Raw genomic sequence first — 22,329 nt, forward strand, 5'->3', positions numbered from 1 at the left:
GGAGGCCTGTTTAAGTCAAATTAGCCTCCCCAAGAATCTCTATGGGCTGCATACTGCCTGGAATCTCTAGAGCACTGTGCACTGCAGCCTCATCCTCAACACAATTCTCCTGCCCCCAGCATGCCACCGATGCCAAGAGTTGCAAGGGGGTCTTCAGAGCGCAGCCATACAGCTGTTTTCTGCAATGCCTGCACCTGGGGAATCCTCCTTGCCTAGATGTGCGTGTATTTAGGGCTCCTTTCTGACACTCTGACCCTTTTAGCTGGCATACAAGAGTTGGAGTGAGGGTGGGGATCTCAGCCCAGGTATTATGAGCACCAGGTATAAAGTATTTCATAGTTCCTGCAAACTTATTGTGGACTTCTTTGATTTGGGAAGAGATCTTAATAATGTTCTGCCATTTCTGCACATTTCTTACCTCCTTGCGGCTGAGTGATGTGGTACAAAGAAACATTTCTACGCACGTGACCATCTAATCTGCATTGAATCATTCACCATGTGTCTTGTTTTCTGTAATAGAGTTGGCATAGATCCAGATGAAGATCTGAAAGCAGAAACTGCAAGCCAGGCAAGTTACAGCTATTGATATATCTATATTGACTAGCATAATGTTCAGTCGTGTTTAGTTCATGTTTCTCAGTGTAGTAACTGGAAATCTTTAGAGCAGGGTTATGTCTGCTATAAATGAAGAATGTGCAAGTACAAAATATGTGAAGCTCCTACTATTTTGTAACTCTTTATTGAGAGGACAAGTATGTACTGTACATTTTTCAGTTTCACCGGGGCACCAGAATAACTTTATCTGATACTGGGTTTTGAGGAATGCATTACAAATAAATATTGACATGATGAAATATTAGTAAAACAATAGTGGAATTGCTACTATGGTAAATTCAAAGCTTGAATTAGCTATCAGCTGCATTTATGAAAACAAAAGATTTCAGAACAATGCTCAGTTCCCTGGATTAAACAAAGAAACTTTGCATGATTGAAATTCTCAACTCTGGCATCAGGGAAGGTCAGGTTGCTGACAATATACGTAGTCATTTTTAACATGAACATTTGAACATACATTCTGGTTAAAAACTATAGGCCACTAGAGACCAAGGAGGCTATTTGAGAAACTGCATGTGCTTATCTGTCACCCCATTGTCCCTGCCTTTTTCCGTGTTCATCTAAAAATGTTTAAAGTACAGCATTATGTGCTGTCCCAACCCTAGTCAAGTTCCCCTGCTGGACTTTCACTAGGCTGCCAGGTTTGGACCCATACACTGTGTGCTTCTGAGCTCCCCAGGAACTGAGTGGCTCCAGGCACTTTTGTCCCTTACTTTGGCTGCTCAGCTCACTCCCTGAGCAGAGACCCTCCTTGGAAGTGGGACCTCCTGGTCCCTCGGCTCCAAGACCAGTGCTGAACCCTCCAAGACTCCCCAGTAGTTTAAACTCAACCTTCCCAGAATGTCACCTTTGTGGTCACTCTGGGTTATAGTTTACCCCTTCAGAGATACAAGATAGTAGAAGCAAATAGACATATTTTGCAGAGGAATTTCTAAAACAAAACATGCTTTCCCCAAAGACAGCACATGAGGAAGCATTCCCCCTTCTTTCTTTCCTTGAACTTCTCTGCTTCTGTTTTTTAAAGGCCTGCACTAAGGGTATGTCTACACTATGGAATAAGGTCGAATTTATAGAAGTCGTTTTTTTAGAAATCGGTTTTATATATTCAAGTGTGTGTGTCCCCACAGAAAATGCTCTAAGTGCATTAAGAGAATTAACTCGGCGGAGTGCTTCCACAGTATACGTAGTCATTTTTAACATGAACATTTGAACATACATTCTGGTTAAAAACTATAGGCCACTAGAGACCAAGGAGGCTAGAGTCGACTTCCGGAGCGTTGCACTGTGGGTAGCTATCCCACAGTTCCCGCAGTCTCCGCCACCCATTGGAATTCTGGGTTGAGATCCCAATGCCTGATGGGGCTAAAACATTGTTGCGGGTGGTTCTGGGTACATATCGTCAGGCCCCCGTTCCCTCCCTCCCTCCGTGAAAGCAAGGGCAGACAATCGTTTCGCGCCTTTTTTCCTGAGTTACCAGTGCAGACGCCATACCACGGCAAGCATGGAGCCCGCTCAGGTAGCCGTCACCGTATGTCTCCTGGGTGCTGGCAGACATGGTACTGCATTGCTACACAGTAGCAGCAACCCATTGCCTTCTGGCAGCAGACGGTGCAATACGACTGGTAGCCGTCATCGTCGTGTCCGAGGTGCTCCTGGCCACGTCGGCTGGGAGCGCCTGGGCAGACATGGGTGCAGGAACTAAATTTGGAGTGACTTGACCAGGTCATTTTCTTTAGTCCTGCAGTCAGTCCTATTGAACTGTCTTATGGTGAGCAGGCAGGCGATACGGATTGCTAGCAGTCCGATTGCACCATCTTCTGCCGAGCAGCCATGAGATGTGGATGGCATGCAGTCCTTCTGCACAGTCTGCTGCCAGCCAAAGATGTAAAAGATAGATGGAGTGGATCAAAACAAGAAATAGACCACATTTGTTTTGTATTCATTTGCCTCCTCCCCCGTCTAGGGGACTCATTCCTCTAGGTCACACTGCAGTCACTCACAGGGAAGGTGCAGCGAGGTAAATCTAGCCATGTATCAATCAGAGGCCAGGCTAACCTCCTTGTTCCAATAAGAACAATAACTTAGGTGCACCATTTCTTATTGGAACCCTCTGTGAAGTCCTGCCTGAAATACTCCTTGATGTAAAGCCACCCCCTTTGTTGATTTTAGCTCCCTGAAGCCAACCCTGTAAGCCGTGTCCTCAGTCGCCCCTCCCTCCATCAGAGCAACTGCAGACAATCGTTCCGCGCCTTTTTTCTGTGCGGACGCCATACCAAGGCAAGCATGGAGGCCGCTCAGCTCACTTTGGCAATTAGGAGCACATTAAACACCACACGCATTATCCAGCAGTATATGCAGCACCAGAACCTGGCAAAGCGATACCGGGTGAGGAGGCAACGTCAGCGCGGTCACGTGAGTGATCAGGACATGGACACAGATTTCTCTGAAAGCATGGGCCCTGCCAATGCATGCATCATGGTGCTAATGGGGCAGGTTCATGCTGTGGAACGCCGATTCTGGGCTCGGGAAACAAGCACAGACTGGTGGGACCACACAGTGTTGCAGGTCTGGGACAATTCCCAGTGGCTGCGAAACTTTCGCATGCGTAAGGGCACTTTCATGGAACTTTGTGACTTGCTTTCCCCTGCCCTGAAGCCCATGAATACCAAGATGAGAGCAGCCCTCACAGTTGAGAAGTGAGTGGCGATAGCCCTGTGGAAGCTTGCAACGCCAGACAGCTACCGGTCAGTTGGGAATCAATTTGGAGTGGGCAAATCTACTGTTGGGGCTGCTGTGATGCAAGTAGCCCACGCAATCAAAGATCTGCTGATATCAAGGGTAGTGACCCTGGGAAATGTGCAGGTCATAGTGGATGGCTTTGCTGCAATGGGATTCCCTAACTGTGGTGGGGCTATAGATGGAACCCATATCCCTATCTTGGCACCGGAGCACCAAGCCGGCGAGTACATAAACCGCAAGGGGTACTTTTCAATAGTGCTGCAAGCTCTGGTGGGTCACAAGGGACGTTTCACCAACATCAACGTGGGATGGCCGGGAAAGGTACATGATGCTCGCATCTTCAGGAACTCTGGTCTGTTTCAAAAGCTGCAGGAAGGGACTTTATTCCCAGACCAGAAAAAAACTGTTGGGGATGTTGAAATGCCTATATGTATCCTTGGGGACCCAGCCTACCCCTTAATGCCATGACACAAGCAGCCTGGACAGGAGTCAGGAGCTGTTCAACTACAGGCTGAGCAAGTGCAGAATGGTGGTAGAATGTGCATTTGGACATTTAAAGGCGCGCTGGCGCAGTTTACTGACTCACTTAGACCTCAACGAAACCAATATTCCCACTGTTATTACTGCTTACTGTGTGCTCCACAATATCTGTGAGAGTAAGGGGGAAGATGTTTATGACGGGGTGGGAGGTTGAGGCAAATCGCCTGGCTGCTGGTTACGCGCAGCCAGACACCAGGGCGGTTAGAAGAGCACAGGAGGGCGCGGTACGCATCAGAGAAGCTTTGAAAACCAGTTTCATAACTGGCCAGGCTACGGTGTGAAAGTTCTGTTTGTTTCTCCTTGATGAAACCCGCCGCCCCTTGGTTCACTCTACTTCCCTGTAAGCTAACCACCCTCCCCTCCTCCCTTCAATCACCGCTTGCAGAGGCAATAAAGTCATTGTTGCTTCACATTCATGCATTCTTTATTCATTCATCACACAAATAGGGGGATGACTACCAAGGTAGCCCAGGAGGGGTGGTGGAGGAGGGAAGGAAAATGCCACACAGCACTTTAAAAGTTTACAACTTTAAAATTTATTGAATGCCAGCCTTCTGTTTTTTGGGCAATCCTCTGTGGCGGAGTGGCTGGTTGGCCGGTGGCCCCCCCACCGCGTTCTTGGGCGTCTGGGTGTGGAGGCTATGGAACTTGGGGAGGGGAGCGGTTGGTTACATAGGGGCTGTAGTGGCGGTCTGTGCTCCATCTGCCTTTGCTGCAGCTCAGCCATACACTGGAGCATACTGGTTTGATCCTCCAGCAGCCTCAGCATTGAATCCTGCCTCCTCTCATCACGCTGCCGCCACATTTGAGCTTCAGCCCTGTCTTCAGCCCGCCACTTATTCTCTTCAGCCCGCCACCTCTCCTCCCGGTCATTTTGTGCTTTCCTGCACTCTGACATTATTTGCCTCCACACATTCGTCTGTGCTCTATCAGTGCGGGAGAACAGCATGAGCTCGGAGAACATTTCATCTCAAGTGCATTTTTTTTTCTTTCTAATCTTCACTAGCCTGTGGGAAGGAGAAGATCCTGTGATCATTGAAACACATGCAGCTGGTGGAGAAAAAAAAAGGGACAGCGGTATTTAAAAAGACACATTTTATAAAACAGTGGCTACACTCTTTCAGGCTAAACCTTGCTGTTAACATTACATACATAGCACATGTGCTTTCGTTACAAGGTCGCATTTTGCCTCCCCCCACCGCGTGGCTACCCCCTCAACCCTCCCCCTCCCCATGGCTAACAGCGGGGAACATTTCTGTTTAGCCACAGGCAAACAGCCCAGCAGGAACGGGTTCCTCTGAGTGTCCCCTGAAGAAAAGCACCCTATTTCAACCAGGTGACCATGAATTATATCTCACTCTCCTGAGAATAACATAGAGAGATAAAGAACGGATGTTGTTTGAACGCCAGCAAACATACACTGCAATGCTTTGTTGTACAATGATTCCCGAGTACGTGTTACTGGCCTGGAGTGGTAAAGTGTCCTACCATGGAGGACGCAATAAGGCTGCCCTCCCCAGAAACCTTTTGCAAAGGCTTTGGGAGTACATCCAGGAGAGCCGCGAATGCCAGGGCAAAGTAATCCTTTCACATGCTTGCTTTTAAACCATGTATAGTATTTTAAAAGGTACACTCACCGGAGGTCCCTTCTCCGCCTGCTGGGTCCAGGAAGCAGCCTTGGGTGGGTTCAGGGGGTACTGGCTCCAGGTCCAGGGTGAGAAACAGTCCCTGGCTGTCGGGAAAACCGGTTTCTCCGCTTGCTTGCTGTGAGCTATCTACAACCTCATCATCATCATCATCTTCTTCGTCCCCAAAACCTGCTTCCGTGTTGCCTCCATCTCCATTGAAGGAGTCAAACAACACGGCTGGGGTAGTGGTGGCTGAACCCCCTAAAATGGCATGCAGCTCATCATAGAAGTGGCATGTTTGGGGCTCTGACCCGGAGCTGCCGTTCGCCTCTCTGGTTTTCTGGTAGGCTTGCCTCAGCTCCTTCAGTTTCACGCGGCACTGCTTCGGGTCCCTGTTATGGCCTCTGTCCTTCATGCCCTGGGAGATTTTGACAAAGGTTTTGGCATTTCGAAAACTGGAACGGAGTTCTGATAACACGGATTCCTCTCCCCAAACAGAGATCAGATCCCGTACCTCCCGTTCGGTCCATGCTGGAGCTCTTTTGCGATTCTGGGACTCCATCATGGTCACCTCTGCTGATGAGCTCTGCATGGTCACCTGCAGCTTGCCATGCTGGCCAAACATGAAATGAGATTCAAAAGTTCGCGGTTCTTTTCCTGTCTACCTGGCCAGTGCATCTGAATTGAGAGTGCTGTCCAGAGCGGTCACAATGGAGCACTCTGGGATAGCTCCCGGAGGCCAATACTGTCGAATTGTGTCCACAGTACCCCAAATTCGAGCCGGCAAGGCCGATTTAAGCGCTAATCCACTTGTCAGGGGTGGAGTAAGGAAATCGATTTTAAGAGCCCTTTAAGTTGAAATAAAGGGCTTCATCGTGTGGACGGGTGCAGGTTTACATCGATTTAATGCTGCTAAATTCGACCTAAAGTCCTAGTGTAGACCAGGGCTAAGACTTCTGTCTCTTTGCTCCCCTTCTGGAGATTTTTCACTCTCCTCTCCTCTCCTCTTGAAATCTGGTTTTACCTACATTGCAGCTACAGTAACAATATAGACAGCAGTATCTTTTCCAGTTTATGGCACTCTAAGACATACTGATTAACATCAGAGATTATATTGCATTGTACAATATAAACATTATTTCACCTTAAATGTGTTTTTTTTCCAGGGGGCTAGGGGTGGTGAAAATATGCTTGCACTAGACATCAGTAGATAGGACTTCTAATTTTCTTCCTTTTTCTATGAAAAATGAGAAATACATATTTGTGAATAACAATAAGGCACCCACTGACCCAAACTGTGTTCTGTTAATTAACACCTAGTTCTATTGACAAAACTCAGCAGCACAAGAGGGTAGGTCTGAATAAATATAACACATTCCACCCCCAATCATGTCTAAATCAGCATACTTTATTGTAAAATATTTTTACCTAGCAAAGTAGTCTTGTTGCTCTGATTTCCTTTTTAAATGTTTACTATTTTCATTTCTCTAACATGTTAACTGTAGCTCTTATATTAATTTTTATTAATACAGTTCTTTATTTCATTGTGTGTTTCTTCTCTTTTTAATTTAGTACTATGGACTGTTCACCTTTTCTTTCAGATTGTTTCTTTAAAGTTTTCTCTTTTCCTTCATCTTTATCTTTTCTTTTCCTCTATTGTTTTAGATAATTCATTTTCTTTCTCTTTATTTTTCTCTCACACAATAGATATGAGTTTTTTATTTTTATTTTAATCTATCTTCCGTATGAACTTTCAGTTTTCTTCATATATGTGCTATTCTCTCTTTCATACTACAGGATTTTTTTTTAATTTTTATTTTTTGGCCATATCTTATACTTAAATAACTACGTTCACCTGAAAGAACCTTAAAGCATTATTCAGTTGTATAGGACATGTCACAGCATGAAGCTCAGGGATGGGAAGTGGCACTCATGCACACACAATTTTTGGCTAAGGAGATTGGCACAAACAAACCTCATGCTATTGTGAAAAGTGTTTTGTGATCCTTAATGTCCAAGAAGAGCAGATAGGACCTTGGTTTTTAAGTGTTCAGCTGAACAAGACGCAGAGTTCATTGGGCAGAATCCATTTTATCTAATTCAAAAGGATGAAGGGCTGGCACAGTCACCACTGAGATTTAAACCTTTGACTCAGGTTTTCCAAACCAGAGGGGATTTCATACCTGACTGTTTCATTTACTGCTTTAGCGAGGGAGACATGATGGAATAGTCCAAGAAGCACAGTCACAATAAGGGCCAAGTTATGTCTGGAACCTTCCCATTTGTGTCCTTCTCCGCTGTAGTCCCTGTTCTCATCTGAGAAGCAATGGACTGCTCTCTGTCTCTACTAGTAGGATCTAGTTACTCCAACAGAGCTGGGGGAAGAGCAGGGGCATGTCCCCATCCCCCCTCTCCATCAAACACCTGAGATAACAGACTAATGACACAGACAATGTTAGAGAAGGTGTTTGGATAACAGTATCTTGTGTCATCAGCCTGTTATCTAACACACTTTATTGTCAATCTCAGGTGTTATCAAACTTTTTTGAGCTTTGCCTGGTTGGTTCTTGTAGCTATCACACAAGATGAGGTGCAGAGAAACCTCTGATTGCATGAGAGAGGAGAGAGAGAAGCTAACTTGTCTTTTGACTAGAGTTACTTTTTTTTCTTTTTTGGCTTTCACTATGTTGTTGTATTTGTTTGTTTTTCTACAAACTTAATCCTTACAAATACCACCCCCACCCCACACACACACAGTCTGTTGTATACCAGTTTCTCAGTTGGTGTAAATCAGGGTAATTGCATTACCTTCAATAGAGTTACACCAGTTGTGGATCTGGCCTCTTCAGTATGACTGGAGATGGGGACTGGGCTGTGGAAGGATCAAAGCCATGGGCCCATGACTATGCAGACCCAGTGGTCATTCACCCTTCTTTGCACAATGGGATGCAAGTGCTGATGGTGATATTGCAGTTCTTGGGCTTCAGTAGGTGAACAGCTCTGCAGTCTGGTGGAAATAATTCCAGCCCATCTTCCTGACACAAGATCCCCTATACAAAGCCCATCTATCTATTCAGCCATGGTACAGCAGACAAGGATTTGGCCCACTGTGGGTTAAACTAAAGCTCTGAGGCAATCTAAAGAGTAAATAGGTAACACTGCTGTACCTTAGCGTTTCTATGTATTACCCACCCTAAATACCAATATGTCTGCAACCTTAACTTCCCCTCCAATTATTTTATTTGTGGTTACTTTCTGGGTTCAGATAAGCACTATGCTCCTCCAAGCTCAGAAACCATGCTGCTAATGATGAGTCTGTCCTGACTCTGGAGAAACATTTTACTATAATCCTACTTCTAGAACAAGCCCATTTTATTGTATCTTCCAGTAGATAGAAGGCATGTTATATCCTGGACGTGGTAGTGGGAAGAGTAATTATTTGCTGAGGATATTAGTGTAGTTATTGGGAAAAACAGACATTACTATTGAACCCAGGACAGTAGGGCACACAAATTTTAGATTCAAGACCACTAGAATCACGGGCTGAGTAGACTTACTGCATTACTGTTGCATGCTGGAGCCACACTAATTAAATATTCCCCAGAGATCACTAGCTTTTCTTAACAGTGATGCATATTTCCCCCTGGGGCAAGAAGAGTGATCCAATTTCTGAAGCTTAAGAAAATCTCATTGTCCATAAGGAGAAAAATAACCCCAAGTTCATCCTGGTCAGATACTCCCTTTGTGGCTTATCACGTTCGCTGTCAGGAGGAGATACAGGAAGCTGTGTTTCAAAATAGCAGCTCTTGGCAGATTGTGTCTATAATCCCCACCTGGACTTCACAGAGCCCTGATCTGTACACCATCCACAATAGGGGTCTCCCCATCAGTTTCTTTTTTACTTCCCTAGTTCTGTCTTTTCTCAGGTGCATTTATCATCAAACCGTCTTGCATAAACAGAACGTACAATAGGTTAGCTCATTTATTTCCACTCATTTATTGATGGGCTTTCATAACTCAGTTCTGAAAGGCCATCAATAATGTGTAGAAATAAATGAATGCAGTCAGTCCACTGCATATCCTACACAATTTGAATATAAACACAAAAAGCTAATTCTGATGACCAGGCGTGAAGGATAAATAGTCATTAAGCTGAGTTGCAAGACCAGTCTGCTACAAAAAAGACAAAGCTTTTTCTTGCAGGTTTTTTTTAACAAGGATCTAATTAATTTCCTCACAAAACCAAGATGGTTGATAAAAGCTTTTATTCAGCTGATTTGTCTCTCCGCTATCCCATTAGGTGCATCTCCACAGAGGCTACACAAAAGAATGTATTTTCTGGAAATATTTTTGGAAGAATGCTGTAGGCGTGTTATAGGTCTCATGGGAAGTTCAAGCAGCTTACTGTATAGCTAGAATAGCTCACTCACTAAACTAAAGTTCAGTAAAAAGAGATGTGTTTAACTGTCTATTATTTCTTTAGCTCCTGGGAAGGAAAGTGTCCTTACACTTTCATTCTTCCTACTAGCCTCTCATGCAGGCCTGCTGGGAAACTGCAAGTGACTTTTTGAAAATAAATAGGTTATTCCTGTGTAGGGGCTGGAAGTAATGCCAATTTCAGTTCACAGAAAGAAAAGGAGTACTTGTGGCACCTTAGAGACTAACCAATTTATTTGAGCATGAGCTTTCGTGAGCTACAGCTCACTTCATCGGCTGTAGCTCACGAAAGCTTATGCTCAAATAAATTGGTTAGTCTCTAAGGTGCCACAAGTACTCCTTTTCTTTTTGCGAATACAGACTAACACGGCTGTTACTCTGAAATCAGTTCACAGAGATCCTCTTATTTTTCCATCAGACTGCTGGCATAGTGTGCCCCCCACTGCCACTAGCCAGCCCTGCAGGATAAGCTGTAGGTTCAGACTTTAAACCTGCAGATCCCTGAGGAGCTGCCAGAGGCCAGGAGCATCCACAGCCCCTGCTGCCTCTCCGCCATCCCTTGATGGTATCGTTCCTGCAGGATCTGGGCTACCATGAATTCCCCAGGCCATCATCATTGTCTATGAGACCTCCCTATACCAAAAGGATTTTATGGCATGAGAGGAAGCCACACAAGTTAAAATTGAATCCTTCCACTCAACTCAATGGAGCTGAATCAGCTCTCAGGAATAATATTTGGTCCATGTGCTACAGGTGTAAGTTTATCGTGCTCAATCCTGCAATTCTAGTGTTGACAAAACTACCACTGACCTCATTGGGAGTTTTGCTGATATGAAACCTCGGGAGTCAAACTCAAGCTTCCACCAAAGCTAGAACATCCACATTGCTATTTTTAGTGTGTTCGCTCAAGCCCTGCTAGCGCAAGTCTGTCTACTTGCGTTGAGAGACTTGCTCCCAGCTGCAGAGTAGCCATACCCTATAGGGTATTATCCAAAGCCCAATTAAATCAATGTAAAGATTCCTTTCTGTAGGGTTTGGATCAGGCCTTAGCAGTGGGCAGCCCTATTATTATTAACCTTACCTGCATCATGGTGTGTATAAGGGACAAGAATGTTTGTATTATTAGCTTAAAATGGAGAAATAATGAGACCAATTGAACTGAAAAATGCAAAATAAAATTTTCCCATTAAGCATTCCATGTAGAATGAAGCTTTTAAAAAAAATACATACCTCAAACTTAAAGCCAAAGAGGAATAAAATTGTAATGGAGTGTGCTATTTGGAATGCCCATTCCCATTTCTATTCCCACCCTGTTGTTAATTCTTATGCTATTTTTCACATAACACCCAGAGCGTAACTAATTACCCATCTAGTATATGAGGAGGTTGCAAACATATAATTCCAGACTGGGACCATGATTCTGCAAGCTGTTCTGTAGGAGGCAGACCCCTGTGCCCATGCAGAACCCAGCTGAAGTCAGAATGGTCACAGAATGGGGACCAATGTTTGGAATCAGTGCAGGAAAATACTGAAAACTACCTGTAGTCCCCAGTGGTGGTATAGTTTTTGTGTACATTTTTGTTTGTTTTTCTTATAAAGCAAAGAGGAAAAATAGAAAGGAAACTAGTGTCATAATTATTAGAATATTACGCTCCCTTTGGAATGACCTTTTTGTAAGCCATAAACAAATACCATCTGAACTTGACAGGAGTAAACTGAAATAATCTCACTACAGCAATTTAACAGAAATATCATTTTTATTGATCTCAGAATATAGTGCTTCTCAGCTGCTTAATAAAATTGGAATCGTTAATAAATGTAAATGCTGAATTATTCCACTCGAGTACCAGCACAGCAAAGAGAAATGTGCTGATGATCTAATTTGTCCATGAACAGATTCACATACTGAGATGAAATCTGGGCCAAAGAGGGTTGGGTTTTTTTAATAAAAAAAATGCAGGTAAATATAATTTGGTTTGACAAGTATTTTTAATATCAAAACTTTGTTTTATTTATGTTTCAAAAACTCTTTTGATTTTATATATGTATTTATTTTGCAGAGAGCGACTACTGCAGATAAGAACACAACCAAGGCTGAGAGTGCGTGGCTGTTCAGAATATGGTATGGGTTTGATCATAAGTATCCTTTTATTTTTGTAAACCATGGACATTAGCTTCATTAAGCATTTCCAATGTGATCTGAATCAGAGTCCAAATATCACTCTTTAAAAAAAAAAAGTGAAATGAAATCACAGCCAGTGTAAGGAGAAGAAATAATGAATGGGATTTCAAATACAATATTGAAATATGCAAGTCCAGTTGTAGCATATTCCTAAATGAGGTGATAGGGAGGGAGAGCGAATCAGGATGGGAACACTTGCCCACATCAAAGTTTCATCAATGTATTAAAATAAATTAATCTTGTCTAAATCTGGGATATAAAACGTGTGCAGGAACAAGCCAGTTACAATGTTGTTCCAGCTTGGGAGTCAATTCACTGGTCAGGAAAGTGAGACATTTAAGACCATATGAAGCCTGATTGTGGATGGCCCACATGCAAATGAGCAAGGGCCCATGAAGTCTCCCTTGAGTCTTCCTGCACAAGATCCAGCTACAATCACCGTCCCCTGGGCACAGAAGCTACTGTCTGCTTGTACATCTTGGTTCAATAGCCACGAAAGAGAAGGTGCAGAAGGGATGATGCATTGGCCCTGGTCATACCTCCCCAACAGGCATCCAGAGGTGTATATTCCACACCCCATGTGGGGGGGGAGAGGGACCAGTGGGCACATCCTCTGGGTACTGGGGGGGCTCCCTGAAGCACTGAGCCTTCTGGAGAAACAATGGTTGCTGGTGCACCTGGTGGGGCAGAGCAGGGCCACCTTGCCTCCACACAGGCTGCTTCTAAAAGCCACACTGGAGCCCACAGAGCCAGATTCTCCACAGCCATGTACCTTGTATCCTCACCAACACCTGTGTAAATTGGCTGTAACAGGCTATCATGCTCGTTTCGTATCCGTTTTACATGCACTTTGCACACGTCTCAGTGAGACCTCATGAAGCAAGACAGTGGAGAATCAATGTTACAGAGCAGGTATCAATGCAGTGAAGATAACAGGAGTCATTCTGTTGGCTTCCATGGATACAGGATCAGGCACTAATTTGGCAACACCACCTCAGTGCTGCCTAGCCAAAATCCTGCAGTTCCATCATGCTGCACCATACTGGAGCACAGAGCAACACTCATGCCATAAATTTCTTGTATGTTTTTCTGAGCACAAGCAAACTTGGATGACTTATGAGGAGCGGCTGAGGGAGCTGGGATTGTTTAGTATGCAGAAGAGAAGAATGAGGGGGGATTTGATAGCTGCTTTCAACTACCTGAAAGGGGGTTCCAAAGAGGATGGCTCTAGACTGTTCTCAATGGTAGCAGATGACAGAACGAGGAGTAATGGTCTCAAGTTGCGGGGGGGAGGGTTAGATTGGATATTAGGAAAAACTTTTTCACTATGAGGGTGGTGAAACACTGGAATGCGTTACCTAGGGAGGTGGTAGAATCTCCTTCCTTAGAGGTTTTTAAGGTCAGGCTTGACAAAGCCCTGGCTGGGATGATTTAACTGGGAATTGGTCCTGCTTCGAGCAGGGGGTTGGACTAGATGACCTTCTGGGGTCCCTTCCAACCCTGATATTCTATGATTCTATGATTCTATGAGAACATATTACAACTGATAAAATGTTACTCCATAGCAATGCAGCTTCTTATTAGAACTCCAGTGACATTATCCCTCAAAAAGTCTTCCAATAGGCAAGACAATTTGGTAAGAAATCTCTTTTGGTAAGAAATATAAATATATGGCCCCTAGTTTATCTATCCAGGCAGTTCTAAGGACCAAGAAGTTAGAATTAAAATGTTTCACTAGAACAGGCTTAAGTTCACAGTTTTATACTTTCCAAGCAGAGTGGAAAATGGCATGCGCAATGCACTACAAAGGGGAAGAATGTGTGTAAAAAATAATACTGAATGCCATCATTGCTTGCTTTAGATATACACTGATCCCACTCCTTCAGAAAGAAGAGCCTGTATATCAGTAGGAAGGGGAGAACCAGGCAGAAAAGGAGATGGTTAAGAAAAAGGGAGAGAGAATGGGAAAAGAAAGGAAAGTGAAGAGGGATGAGTGAACGAGAGAAGGAAAGGAAAATAAAGAGGGAGCTAGGAAGACAAAATAAAGGGGAAATAGGGTAGGGATAGAAGGGGAAGAAAGCAAGAACCAATGTAAAAAGAGCAGAAGATAGACCAAAGGGAAGTAAAGGGTTGGGGAAAGGTGGACTTTAGGAGAAACAAGGACAAGGTCAGTGAAAAAAGGAAGGGAATAGTGGAGAGAAACAGAAGGAAAAAATAGTGGGAGAGGAGAGGGGTTAGCTGAATCTATGATCCAGGTTGCTGTGAAGTGGCAGAGCAAGCCCCTTCACCATTATCTTTTTGGGGATCCCCTGCATAATATAGAAATCCCAAAGGAAGAAACCATGTAGATCTCCAATTCAGGACAATAGCCCTTTCTTCCTGCTCAGTTTAGAAAGTTTGACTTCCAAGGTGTTTTTATTTCAAGAAAACATTAAATTTCTAAGTGATTTTTGAAGAGATTCTCAAAACGAAAGCAAATTTACATCTTAAGTAGCAATCTGTCTTCTAGTCTGGTAATAATCTTTCTCCAGTGTTCTCATTTTCCAATACTGCAGCCCTGCCATTATCCTACAGGTGTATTTTCATTTTAAAAAATATGACTTTTACGCTTTATTTATGCTGAAGACTTATGTTCAAATCCCTATGGAGAAGGATGGTTCAACCCACTAATGTTTGGACTGACAGTTCTGAGCTTTTCTGCAGTGTGAGTCACTATTCTGCTTCTCAAATATGTTCCTATATTCCTTAGAGAGTGACAAATTATCCAAGCAAACTTTTCTTCAATATCTGTGTCCTTCTCTTAGCAATGTTATGAAGTTGTGCTGCTGAATTTAAAAGATGAAATTAATACAATTGTCATGTAGTGCAGTATTTATACTTAGTACAGGATTGCACAATAGATTATGATAAAGCCTTCAAAGAAAAGGTGCTGAAAAGTAATCATCTATCTGGTGACACACTTAGGAAGAGTCCATGCCTGTGACATTTCTGTGGCCTGACATTTGCTCTAAGGCACCAACACTGGTAATAACATCCCTAATGTCTGTTTATTTTGTGCAAAGAGGCACAATTGCAGCAATCAAAGGTTGCCTTATTTCTTGCTGTCATTCTAAAAGATTTCCTACATTGACTTGGAGAATGTTTCATTTGCTTTAATTGGCATTGGATCTAGTCCTAGATATCTAAGAAAAATACATCTCTCTCTAACACTAAGATGAAGGAACATTAACATCAGAACAGTGAAAATTAAGAAGAAATAATGTGAGAATCTGGATACTCCCATTGAGTTTTTCATTGCAATGTTGCGGTAAGTACAGAACACGATAAAACATTTGGTATGTTAATGTGGCTAAATGTCTGTCTCTGTGTTCATGTTTTTATAGCTTGGAGTGTATCACCATTTTAAGCTGTAATATAATACTAAAAGCTGATGGGAAAGAAAAGTGTGTGTGGAGGAAATACTAAATATTTCAAGAATATTTATTGAGGTAATAGAATTAATGTCCCAGCACTGTGATGTACACAGTATAGTATGGTTGTTGCAGTTTCCTTCAAGGGCAGCCAGTGTATTTGTATTGAATATAGTGAAATTTAACTAAAAAATAAAAGTGCAAGTGGAATTTTTGATTCTTTCCATTTTGGGTCATTAGCACATGAGGTCTCGGCCCACAGAAAGGTTGGAGTGAAGGTGTTCACTGCACGAGCATACCAGGAAAGGAACTGTGACTCAAGGAACCATCCTTGTCTCTTCTTGCTCCAGGGTGATAGTAATCTCCTGCTATCTTGTACCCACATCAGCTCCCCCACTACCACAGGCTCCACCCATTCCCCACCCCTTCTCAACCACTTGCTTCAGAGAGGTAGTATGCAGGCATTCTGCATCCACTTACTTCAGGTCAGCTTGTGTAGCAGTGAAAGGGACTTCTTTCCCCACTACGGAGGTATATAGTGCAAGTCACAATCTAGCCCAAAGAATGATAACATTTTAGAGTAGTGACTTACAAAGAACCTTCCCCTGTTTTTCAATTACTATTGGGGATACATACAACTTAACCAACCAATTTGGGTTAAACAATCTTGTAGCAGATTCTTTGTCCACTAAAATTTCCTTCTCTTTTTTTGTGTTTGGGTAACTGCCATTTCCCCAACTTAGGTCATTTTGCTCTTGCTATGCCCACAATGGCCCTCACTACCCATTCTGTGGCATCATTCTGAAAGAAGACTACTGGCTTCTCACTGTCTGTAACCCAATACATAATGAGTAGGACACAGTGATGGTGAAGATGAAGGAATGGTTGAGGGGGAAGAATGGAGTATTTTAAAGGGGAAGAAAAGAGAGAGAACATAATACATGTTAATATATTAATACAATGCTGACTCTGTACTTTTAATGGATGAGCTCTCTCTTCAACATAACACATTAAAAGTTAGACTGAGGAACAACACATACTGCAAGGCAGAGGAAAAGATGCACTGAGACTCCATAGAAGAAATGGAGTGAAACCAATAAAAAGGGAAAGAGGAGGAAGACCAAAGGCAAGGGATGCATAAGAAGTTTGTTTTTATTACTTAATAAACACTGTGTGTAATGGGCTTCTTCTCAGGCTCAGCCTACAACCAGGACTGACTGATTGTTTCCTGCCAAAGGTGTAGGGATGAGGCTGAACCTGATGTGGCATTCCCACATTGGACAACAGAGAGCAGAGCAGCCGCTATTCCTGCCTCTAGTGTCGTGGAGGGGAAGCGACAAGTGAGCATTTGCAACAGGAAGATAATTACAAAATATATGCAAGAGCCTGAGATGATGTGTGTTGGTGGAGCAGGGAATGCTGGGATTGTGGTGATACAATGATAGGCCCATCTCTTCCTTGAGATAACTCTAATGATTTCAATGGAAGTTAGTCATAAATTCCTTTCAGGGCCTGGTTTAAGTTCCTTCTGTTCTGAGTTTCTTTTACACATACTGCATTGAAGGAGGAGGAGCCACTCTCTCTTCCTTTACAGAAAATCTGTTGAATTTGAGGGGCCAAATTCCCTATTAGGCCAAAGGAAGCTGTGTTCAGGAATAGATATAGGAGCACTGTGATTGAATAAATCAACTTTTCATGGAAAAGCTTACCTGAGTATTTCTGAAATTATTCACCATTCTGATGTATTCCTTTCAGAGTCTAAAGGAAAGATATTTATAGTCTTCCCTCTCCCCTTGAATCAACTAAGAGGAATTGCATTGATTTTAAAGGCTTTCAAAGTTTACTCTGTTTAATTTAGTAGACTCTTTTCTTTTTTATCCCTCCCTATGGCTTGTATATGGGCTAAAGGTACATTTTACTTCATAGGAAGTCATTAGAAGTCTGATTGTGAGAACACAGAACAACTTTTCTTTTGCTTACCAAAAGCAATATTATGCATTCCAAAGGAGGAAGAACTAACAGTCAAAGGGAATTTCATCATCTCATAATCTTCAGCTGAACCTTCCCTATATGATGACTTGTCATTGTCATGCCAGAAACAGATGCCTTAGAAAGAGATGGGGAATTACTATCGCAATGTCATGTGTATATAATTTTCTCCTTCTGAATGGAAATTGAGGGCTTTCCTAGTTACTAACATTTTTAGTTAGATAGTGGTGATATCTTTCACTTATGCAGCACCTTTTTAATCTGAAGGACACCAGACTGCTTTATTATTATTTATTGTTTGAATTTCAGTATTACCTAGGAGCCTCAGTCAGGGACCAGGAACCCATTGAGCTAGGTACTGTACAAACACAGAAACAGATGGCCCCGACCCCAGAGAGCTTACCAATGGAGTATAAAACAAGAGACAACTGAATATAGACTGACAAGGGAGTAAAAGGAAACAATGAACCATTTTTGGTCAGCGTGATTGGTACTGGTCTGAGTTCATAAGCAGCCTAACCATTGTCAAGTTTTTTGTAGGCATCATGGCAAAGAGGAGTTTGAAGGAGGGATTTGAAGACGAAGGAGGTAGCTTTTCAGATGCTTCCATGAAGCAAATCTTAGGCATGAAGGGCAGTATGGAAGAAAGCATGAAGATGCTTGTTTGAAAATTTAACAAGTGGGTGATGGTGACCTGGACTAAAAGATAATCCTCTCACTCTCACCACTGACCTAGCTGACAACTTCACAGCCATGCAAGTTGGAATTAAGGGAAAGAAGCAAAGAACCCTTTACCCAGATGCAGCTGACACAAGTTTCAGGTACTCATATATCAGTGGTGGGTGTAGTATAAGAAACATGGATAGACAGAAAATTTCAGGCAGGCTGAAAACCAGGATATGAGGTCCAACACCTCTGCTTAAGCAAAAAGACTCTGAAGATCTTTAATTACCCCAAGTGGTCAGGATTTTGCCTTCAGCTCTCCTTGCAGATGATACTTAAAGCTGCAAACTGCTACATAACATCATTCTGGTGAATTAGTTTGTTACTGACTTAGGGACCTATTCAGCTGAAAAGAAATCTGGCCATTGGAGCTCTTTAAGCCCCAGAAGTCTGCTTGCGGTAGTCACGCAGTGGACTGATGTATTCAGAGACTGGGTTGGCCTGTTGTACAAGGTGAAAGTGGAACACTCACCCACTGTTTGGCTGGATCTTGGCAAAGAGAACTGACAGCTGGCTGCTCGTGGAGCTCATGTAAATTAGTTCCTTGCCTCTTCGAGCAGCACCACTGAGTATTCTTGTTCCATCCCGCTCCCTCATTCTGGAGCCATAGAAAGACTGAAAGTTACAATAGCCGTAAGACTGTGAAGCCCTGTAGGAACAAGAGAGACATGGTCTGTTCTCTTAGCTTGAATGGTGCAGGGTGTAGGAAAGGAGAGGGACCTCTCCCAGTGCCAGTCACTGTAGCTGAGGTTGAATGGGAGCTCCTGCCACCATTAGAGTGGGGCTTCCTTCTCCTTCTCTCCATAACTGCTGTGATTACTTTTCAGAGTGATAGCTCCTTGGGTTGAGGAACGCCTCTTCTTTCTTTGTTAGCAGTTCCAACTCTGTAAGTGAGCTGCTAGCTATGAGATAGTCTTTGGAATGGTCAGCCATTTTCACTCTTCTCGTTAGCTGGCTGTCAACCAACCGAGAAAGAACTCATCCTCTGTATGGATGTCAGGGAGGCACTGTCCCTAGGAAAAAGGAGAGCAGCTGTGTGAAGCTTTATGTGGTCATCACCAAGGAGTAAGGGCCCCTTGACTATTAAGCAGTTGCTGTGGCCAAGTATATCATAGAGCTTTCTCATATACAGGATCTACAGAGTCAGCTTTTGGGTTCCATAGGACCCCCAGAAACAATAGTAATAATAGCAACAATTGCAATTGCTCTGAACTTGCTTCAGAATTCATTCAAACAACCTCTTTGTGGACATGCAATCTGAATTAAAAAGCTGACAGTGAAAACTCAGTGTTCTCTGTTGTTGTGTAGAGAATCAGTACATCAGATTTGGGGCCATCTCCTGGACCTTTTCAAGGACACAAGACTGTAGAGATCCTGCAAATTAACTTAATAAACAAACATGGCTAATAATTAACATGAATAATAAGTGACCTCTGTTTGTCCACCATTTGGGAAAAGGAAACTTGGGATAAACAATTTTTAAACAATTCTCCATTGAATATGAAGTTGATGAATTCTCATTTACAAAATTGCTCACATGTCAGTTCTCATCTGTTTACATCCTGATATTCTCATAGACAAGAGGGGGGAACAGTATTTCATTGTAAGAGACATACTTTTAACTGTCAAGGTGTTTCTCCTGCATAACAAGTTTTTTCAAATTAGTTTGTCCTCAGTGTGATGTATGAAAACTGAGGACATTATTTATTTTAAACTTTGTTTTCAGTCTGCAGACTGAGTCAGAATTTAAAGCATAAGAAAGATTCATGTAGATAAGATTGTGTGTCCCCTGTAATATTACTATTGCAGTGTACACAGTTATTGCTTGGAAAGCATGCCCAAAAATTCAGTAGCTCTTCATCGGTCATACTGTGTCCGACCATACTAGCATTTCACTCATATCAATATAGTAGATATAAGGAGACAACAGGGCATGTTTAAATGTATTATCCCTGGGTGTTTTCTATCTTTATAGTTTATATCCAGTATTTCTTAATATAGTTGTTCTGGTTTGTCTGTGTGTTGCATATAGAAAATTCATTTTGATTTCTCATCTGTTAGTTTCTCAATAAAAACTCCAACTCCCGCCCCCCATATCTTAATAACCACCTCACAGATACAAATGCACCCCAAAGAGGAAGCTGCAAGAAGACTTCTCAGTGCTACCAAAACCTGCAACTATCTAGTCACTGTAATAGTAAGAATTAGAAAAAAGGGTGGATGCGGGGGAGGCAGGGATGGAGAAGAATAGCATGACTTCAAAAAAGCCATTAGAGTCAAGGTCATTCTCTCCTTCTCTGGATGTCCAAACTAACCATCATTCTTACTTCCTTGTTGGTCTGTCTCTCTTTACTGTAAAGTCTTAGCAAACAAGGAAGCAGAGGTAAGGAGCATGAACAGTATTAGTGTTCCAACTGAAGATGGTGGTGTTTTTATTATGATTAGTTTGCCATTATTGAGAATCTGAGGGTTGCTGACATTTCCGGATGAATTCCCTGCTGGGTTGCAGGGTACAATGGATAGAAAGTAGATTAAGTCTTTGGTGCCTGCACCATAACATTTGGTGCATTTTCTATAGTGACTGGCCTTTGTCCAGGTACTTGAATAGGGACGGAGAGCCACAAAAATCTGAGCACAAAACCACCACTGATTAGACAAAATATTTAGTAAAGATATCTAGAATTCATTCTCAGTTCCTTGAATCTGTGGAAATAGGTGATATTTTGGGATAGGCATAGACATGTTACACATAATGCCCAGTCAAAATGACTTAGGATTTTTTGAAAACCTAACCTTTGATAGTTAATATTAGAGAGGGCAGTACTATAAATGATCTGATGTTATCTGTGCCAAAGAAGACTTTCCCACCCTCCGCCAGAAAATCCATTGGCAGCCTCTGGCTCTTGTAATAGTCACAGTACCAACAATGGAGGAAGTAACAAAACTTTCAGAGGGTCACATAACTATTATAAATTTTGAATATTTATCTAAACCTTTTGGGTATGCAAACTTAAACTGGAAATCCCAGGAGAGAGAGATTTCTTGAGGGCTTCTGTACTTCCTACTTTTGCTCAGCCAGGAAATATTGCTAGAAGAGCCGCCCAGGTCCTGCCTCCAATAAAATTCACCAATTCCTAATTACACCATGAAACTTTTTCAGTTTGGTTCAAGCCACTTCCCTACATTTAGGATGCCACATTCATGAATGAAGCCTAGCATAGTCAGATCAGCTACTGACATATGGCCAAAAAAGAAAAATCTTCAACATACAGAAACAGATAAATAGATTTTGTTCAAACTAAAAAAATCACCTTTGGAAAAATATTAAGAGTAAACATCTTTATCACAAAAGAAATTTGGGAGTTTCATTCCCAGAAAGATACTGCCAATGTGAAGAAAGTTCATAGAAACACAAGAAAAAAATATTAGGGTATTGTGGTGACAAATTTAAAAGGACAGATTAAAAATTAGTGATTTCATGAAAACTAATGGAGGACATAATAGTCTATAAAAAAGTGAAGGCTTTCCCAATCAAAGAAGGAGAGGCGTGACTAGACTAGAACAAGAGGATATAACTAGAAGTAATGAGATGAAGTTAAAAAAAGTAAAAATTCTGACTTACTGTCAGTCTCTCACCCCTAACAGAAAGATTTAATAAACTGTGGAATGTTCTCCCATGGCAAACTGGAAGCCCAATTGTTTTGTACGTTTAAAACAGGACTGACTAAAATAGCAAAAAATATGTTAGAGAACAAACCTGCATTGGCAAGAGAAGACTAGATCTGCTCCATCTCTAATTTCTATCCTTTTATGGTTATATGAAATACCACCAAAATTAAGTTATTCTTGAAGCAGGGGTTTTCAGACTGAAGACTTTTACATTGCTACTAGCAAAGCCATTATAGTGAATTTCTTGAACTCTAAAGTCTTCATAGTAGTGTGCAGTGCTGCTGCCTTTGAAAGAATAAATAAAGGGACATACGGGGAAAACTTTATTGGATTTTAAGAAAATCAATGTTCAAAGTAAACAATGAGTGTTGCAGACATGGGACAGGTGGCAAAGGAC

General features: G+C 42.4%; 1 protein-coding gene across 1 annotated transcript in view; it reads left to right on the plus strand.

The window, feature by feature from the left end:
* Nucleotides 1-22,329, plus strand: part of SLC9A9 (solute carrier family 9 member A9) — a 321,809-nt gene that overhangs the window by 236,642 nt on the left and 62,838 nt on the right. Inside the window, exons 13-14 of the mRNA XM_084638813.1 lie at nt 520-568; nt 12,020-12,099. Of these exons, the coding sequence (XP_084494939.1) occupies nt 520-568; nt 12,020-12,099 (129 nt within the window). The remainder of the gene's footprint in view (nt 1-519; nt 569-12,019; nt 12,100-22,329) is intronic.

The sequence above is a fragment of the Lepidochelys olivacea genome, assembly GCF_965140295.1.
Source record: "Lepidochelys olivacea isolate rLepOli2 genome assembly, chromosome: 9".
NCBI classification, from domain to species: domain Eukaryota; kingdom Metazoa; phylum Chordata; order Testudines; family Cheloniidae; genus Lepidochelys; species Lepidochelys olivacea.